This window comes from Populus nigra, chromosome 13 (assembly GCF_951802175.1).
Source record: "Populus nigra chromosome 13, ddPopNigr1.1, whole genome shotgun sequence".
Classification (NCBI taxonomy): domain Eukaryota; kingdom Viridiplantae; phylum Streptophyta; class Magnoliopsida; order Malpighiales; family Salicaceae; genus Populus; species Populus nigra.
Window position 1 is genome coordinate 3395040 of NC_084864.1, and position 6883 is coordinate 3401922.

General features: G+C 38.5%; 2 protein-coding genes across 2 annotated transcripts; both read left to right on the forward strand.

Annotated features, from left to right (window-relative positions):
* Nucleotides 1-368: 368 nt before the first annotated feature.
* Nucleotides 369-1267, forward strand: LOC133671065 (agamous-like MADS-box protein AGL62). The gene is made up of 2 exons (XM_062091691.1): nucleotides 369-686; nucleotides 851-1267. The coding sequence occupies exons 1-2, from the start codon at nucleotides 369-371 to the stop codon at nucleotides 1265-1267; spliced, it is 735 nt and encodes a 244-aa protein (XP_061947675.1).
* A 1805-nt stretch (nucleotides 1268-3072) lies between these two features.
* Nucleotides 3073-3408, forward strand: LOC133671496 (protein PELPK1-like). Its single transcript, XM_062092261.1, has one exon. The coding sequence runs from the start codon at nucleotides 3073-3075 to the stop codon at nucleotides 3406-3408; it is 336 nt and encodes a 111-aa protein (XP_061948245.1).
* Nucleotides 3409-6883: the final 3475 nt, after the last annotated feature.

Consider the following 6883-nt stretch of genomic DNA (forward strand, 5'->3'; position numbering starts at 1 on the left):
AGCCATTTCACCTACTCATCAATGGATGATAAAAGAGGCAGGCTGTGGAAATCTCACAGGGGGTGAATTGGAGAATGGTATAACAATCTAGATTGGCCCTGGAGATTATGACGCTGAATATGCATACCATATATGTCAGTCCTCCGTGATTCTGAACCCTCCAAAATTAGAAAGCTATTAAGTTCAAGAAAAGAACTGAATGATTGCCACCAAGAATGCAGTGTATCTTGACCGCTTTTACTCTCAACGTCAAGCCCTGAAACCTGTATAAATTGTGAACCATTTCCCCTCCATCCATAGTGTTCTCAAGAGAGTTGTTGGTCTCTTCTTTCTTAGTGAGGTGGTTTCAATTCTTTTGTTGATTCACCATGGTTAGAAAGAGTAAGGGTCGCCAAAAGTTGGAGATGGTTAAAATACCAAATGAGAGCAATTTAATGGTAACCTTCTCCAAGCGTAGGTCTGGCCTTTTCAAGAAGGCTAGTGAACTCTGTACTCTTTGTGGTGCTGAAGTCAGCATCATTGTGTTCTCGCCTGGCAAGAAGGTTTTCTCTTTTGGCCACCCTTCTGTTGAAAAGGTCATGGAACGTTATCTCTCAGGAAATATTCCCCAAACTTCAGGTGCTTTTCATCTTATTGAGGTTCATCGCAATGCTAGGGTCCACGAACTCAACATGCAGCTAACTCAGGTACTGATTGGCAAGAATTTTCAAAGTATATTTAGTTTTTCCTTTGGTAAGAATTATCTGCAGAAGATATTGTGAGAACCATTTTCTAAAGAAATTTCTTAGGTGCATCAATTTGCTTTCATCAGAAAACCAAAATATTTTCTTACTAATAAATGATTCACTAGGTGGCCAGCCACTTGGAAGTGGAGAAGAAAAGAGGGGAAGAGCTAGACAGAATGCGCAAAGCTAGTCAGAGTCGGAACTGGTGGGAGAAGCCTATTCAGGAACTTGACTTGGCACAGCTTCAACAATTGAGGGCGTCTTTACAGGATCTCAAGCAGGATGTGACCAGGCACGCCAAACAGATTCTGATTCAAAATTCAGCTCCTCAGCCTTTTATCGCAGCAAACCCCAGCACTAGTGGGAATCATCTTTTCGATACCAGGAATACTGGATTCATCTCAAACATGGCTGTGCCTCCTTTCAACACCAACATGAGTGGGACTCCTTTCAACACAAACATGACTGCTAGTCCATTCAATGCAAGCTCAGCAATGCCTCCTTTTGGATACAGTCTTGGATATGGGACTAGTTTCTTCTAGTACGTTAATAATTCCTTTGAAATAGAATGTCTCAACCATAACACAGTTCATTTATGTTTTGAATCTGTCAATACTTTCAGGTTGGAATTGAGTATTGTGGATCAAGATATTCAAATGAAATGATAATAAATACCATTTTTATTTGTGAAGGATTGTCGTGATCTCCACACCAATACATACATCCTGTCGAGCATATTAATATTTTATATGCAAGGAAATGATTCAATTCAGGATTTTCAAAGGTTTCATGTTAAGATATTAATGACTTGTTTTCTCTTTTCATTTTGTTTTTGGAGAAAAAATGTCCTGTGACTAGAGGTTCTTGATGCATAAAGCGTTCATCTAACTCTATGCATTACAAACCATTGCTACTAAACTATGTTCCTCCACTGCAATTTACTTGCTGATCAACTGGTTTTGTATGGATTCTTTAAGTTCCAACGAATAACGGTAATATACCGAGAAGTTCCCGCGAAAGAGAATGATTTTGCATCATTAATTGATTGTAGTTTATTTGGTAAGTTGATTCAAAATTTAAATTTAATGTCCGCAGTTGTGTTTTTTTTGCGGTCGCGCTTTTTAAAGAAAATCTCCACTATGTGAAACATTGCTTGAAATGGCTTGCAGTTTATAGTAAGTTCCAACGAATAACGGTAATATACCGAGAAGTTCCCGCGAAAGAGAATGATTTTGCATCATTAATTGATTGTAGTTTATTTGGTAAGTTGATTCAAAATTTAAATTTAATGTCCGCAGTTGTGTTTTTTTTGCGGTCGCGCTTTTTAAAGAAAATCTCCACTATGTGAAACATTGCTTGAAATGGCTTGCAGTTTATAGTAAGTACCTTAAAACTATATTTGATTAAGGTTAATGTAAATTACAATTGATCTATGAACAACCTCTTAACGACGCTTGACGAATTGCTGTATGATCTGTTACCATGTTAATCATCATTGCCTGAAACACAAACAACCTCTTATTAACATCCAGAAGATGTTGTGTTGATTATCTTCTTAGTTGCACCTTTAAGTTGTAGTTACAGATATGATATCTTTTATATTGCAAACTTGGCTAGTGCCCTGCACTTGACCAGCATTAAATGATGTTTGCTGCAAAAACTGGTATAAGAGTAAGGTAATTTTATGTTTTTTAAGATGTAGATTGTTCTGTCATCACTTATGCTGTAACAAAACATTACTAGACTTTCCTTTTGTAGTGTGGAGGAATTAATTACGAATTATCAACTTATCAAATATCCCATCTTGCCAAATCATATTCCAATCATCTAACCATCATCAACACCTGTAAGGATCCTATGACATCTTTTCGAAGAATTGCAGATGAGAAGATGAACTGCCAACAAGAAAACTCAAGGGTTCCAAGTCATGGTTGCTTGCTGAAAACTAACAACTTGACTTGTATAGTTGTGAATTTAGAGCAGAGAAGTCTACTAGTTTATGAGCCTAGAACTTGACTAAGGATCAACCAAAGAATGACACTTACAACATTTGTTGTTTGGTCCAAGAACTCTAATTAGATAAACAAACAGATGATCCCAAAGAAGCAATAGTCAACTAATATGATATAGAAGTAGGTGAACTAACAAGCAATCTCAAAATTGTCTTTCAGATTTTTCCAACCAACTAGTAGTGCCCAAATCACCATAGTGATCCCATGTCCTTCTATAAATACTTATAACCAGCCTTAATTTTCCCATACAACCCTAACAGAACAACTTATTTGTTCATTTTCTACTCATATATTTCTGGTGATCACAAGTATTGATTGTATCTTGAATATCAGTGATGGCCTCTCGCAAAAGCTTTATCTTAGCTTTCTTCATTGCTCTGGCATTTTCAAGCATGACCATCAGCCTGGCTGCCCGTCATCTCCTCCAGTTACCAACACTGCCACCATTGCCTTCCATACCAAACCTGCCACAGCCCACATTGCCCACCTTACCTACAACTCAGCCATCACTACCAAAGCCAACACTACCTCCACTTCCTAGCATCCCTACCATTCCTACAGTCCCAAAGGTCACTTTCCCTCCTCTTCCAAGCATGCCCTCAATCCCCACAATTCCAACTATCCCCTCTATTCCATTCCTTTCCCCTCCCCCTGCAACTACTAGCCCTTGATTTTCTCAATCTATCCTTCTCTTCTAATAGTTTACCCTTTTGCAGTTCCTTTCTTGTGATGCAAGACGTGCAGAAGTATTTCATGTTTCTTTTTGAAGGAATTCTGTCAGTCTTCTATGACTTGGGAAGTAATGGAGGCTTATAGCTGTATGCAGTTATAGTTGCCCTCGCATATGTGAGCTTAGCCGTGTTTTTCTTTTCTTCCTTTTGTGTGCTTTATTATTTTCTACTTTCTAGGAATCGGAGTTCCATAGACTTATGTGTGTATATTAATTCATTATTACTGAATAAAAGGTTGTTTGCATACATTTCATGTTCATTTATGTACTTACCTCAAGCAAATTCTGAAGAAAATGCCATTCACGTCAGGAATTTTTCGCGATTGAGCCTGTTATGGAAGCTTTATGTATGCATGCACGTTCGTGCATACGTATATGTTCTCACTTATGGTAAAACAAAAATTTCCAGTTTATAAACAGAGCTACATCTTCAAGATTTCAATTCCATCACCTTCATCTCCATCATTTCTAACAACAGAACCTTTATTTCTTAAGAGAAAAAGTCCTACAGAAATGAGTTCTGCAGAAAACATTCCTGACCCTCCTTTATACCTGTTTGCAATCCTTAAGCAGGATAACCTTTTCTATCTAAACACAAATCTTTTAGCATTTTTGGCAACAGAGTTCAGTGCATAATTGCGAAATACGCCGAAACACCATCAATAGACAAAGCATCAGAAAAGTAATCTATGAAACAGAGTTGCACAAGCACGGTTACGAAACATATTTTGCTTTTGCCTCCATCAGAACAAAGTAACCCAAGTTTCACTGGTTTCAGCATTACAGGAAAACTAGTTTAACCAGATAAGGATATCTACAAAACCTTTGTTATAACCAAATTTTATTCTGGTAGCATCCTCTGCTAATTAAGTAAGATAAAACTACATTAAGGCCTCAACCAGAATCATTGAACATAATCAGCTGTAGAAAAGATTTCCTACTCTTAACATTTCTGATAGATATCGAAAAGAGATCAGCAGCAGAATTCTTTGCCTGACAATTCAGCCACACCTAAACCTTACCTTGATAAGTTTCCATTGATGCACTACTTCACCGATTCCTGAAACAGTGATTCGAAAAGTCATTATGCTAAAGAAGGGCTATCATAGTTAATATCAACCAGGTTGGATAATCAGAAAGGACTTAGTATAAGGAGAAATCATTAAGGACTTGATTGGTTTTCTTACAGTCAAACAATGATCTGGTTTACATTGAACAAACTGATCACTCTCCAGCATAACAAATAGAAAACACATTAACTAATCCCCAAAACAGAATGTAATAGCCCCAAACAGAAGCTTACTACACAAATGTAAAAGAGTTGAGTAGAAGAAAGAAAAGATTAGTTGTGTAGTTTTATTGTTGTATCTGACTTTTGTCGCATATCTGAATCTATCAAACAATTTCGTTACTCATTGGTTGATCGTGTGAAAAACATTACCATTGCTTGTATTTTCTTATTTATGTTGACAAAAAAAATTTGTCCAAGCCGCAGCAGGGCACGGGCACGGGCACGGGACTAGTTACTAGCTGAACTTGCTAGCACAAAAGTTATTGACTCAGATATCATCGGATAATCCTGCATTTATCTCGACGCCACAGATTCCTACAGTACGACTTCTTTAAGAGATTGCTTAGTGGCCATAAGATGCTAATTCTACACAGGTTGCTATCCCTTCTGGGCATTTTCCTGCATTCATCAGCAATGAATACAGGTTGCCATCCCTTCTGGGCATTTTCCTCGGGGGTGCAAACTGAGTAAGTCATTCTACTTCTAAGATAAGATTTAAATAAAAAAATCTGTTCCGTCAATTAACCCGAATGTTGGATTTTTCGTGTTAGGGGAGAGTAGCCATGGTCTCGAAGAGCCCTTGCCCACAATGCAGTAGCAGCAGTACAAGGGTTTCAGGTTGTTCAAAATTACCTGTCCTGACGGCATTAAATGTTGCACACTATTGTAGGTAACCCAATATTTATAGCATATTAATGAGTTGGCATAAGTAGTTGTTGTATCTCAGATTCAGCTATGAACATGAAGAAGCAGTAAGAAACTTGCGTACAGAATTTAGTTTTGATCTCAATCTTAGATAACAAAGTAACTCACAAAAGCAGCAGATCATTTCCGAAGCATTTCTGGAGTAGGACTTTTCAAGAAAGCCAATTAATTAGCGAAAGCGTTTTGAAAATGGAGTTTGTAAACATGAAAAATCAAGAATGTTTTGGAAAATAATCGTTAGAGATGAATTATGAAAAGAAATAAACGATGTTTGATGTTTGAGTGATAGCTGCAGTAGCCCAAGAACAGCATGCAAAACACTGTAATGATCTGCAGCCAAAAGCAGTTGTGCCTCTTCTTTTATGGACTTGATACACAATCATATATCCAAACAGATTCCAAGAAAATTGTTTAGCACAAATTCTTTCTCAACTTGCAAGTTTGAAGGTTTTTTTTTTTTTTTTTTTTTCCGGCCATAAACAAGCCTTAATTCTTGTCCACAACAACAATTCGACACTATTGATTACAAGAATTGTGGACCTGCACCAGCTCATGAAATCTAACCACATCTGAAAGAAAATTACTTAATGAATCCAGTTAGTCAAGTCCCCTGCTGGTTAAGAACCCAAGTTAACACCAATTTGGGGCTTGATTTCACTTCCTTTTCTATTTAGTTCATGTATATAGTAAGCTTAACCCCACCCCTCCCCTATATATACAAAAGCAAATTGTCAAAATCAAATAGTTCTCTGCTCTGTCATGGCTTCTGTTCATCACCTATTGATCATAGCTTTCTTCATATTGATTCCACTTTCATTCACTAATGTTGCCTTAGCAACTCGGCATCTTCTTCACAGTGCTAAGAATGTTCCTCCGTTGCCTAGGCCTAAATTGCCTCCTTTGCCACCCAACTTGACTTCCACACCAACAACACCAGTACCAACGCTGCCATCCCCAGCTGAGACATTCGGACCGCCCACGTTATCACTGGTTCCTCCTAGCATCTCTGTGTTAACACCACCAAATCCACCAAAAACACCTCCAGTTACAGCAGAATCCCCAACATTGCCACCACCAACCTCCATGTCACCACCAAAGGATGAAACGCCACCACCGCCAACCTCCATGTCACCACCAAAGGATGAAACGCCACCATCGACTAGCTCCAAGTCACCTCCTCTGCCTAACCCTATATCGCATAAATTGCCCACCTTGCCCAAATTCCCACCGGTCAAGTCCTGGCCTATGCCAAAGCCAAAATCATTGCCTACCATACCCAAATTCCCACATCTCAAGTGGCCTTCCTTGCCACCTTTCCATTGGATACCAACAGTCCCAAGTGCAAGTCCTTCAAACCAAATCCATAACTAGACCTTGAGGGTCCGTACCTATCACCATGTTTCTGGTCAGCGCTGGAGGC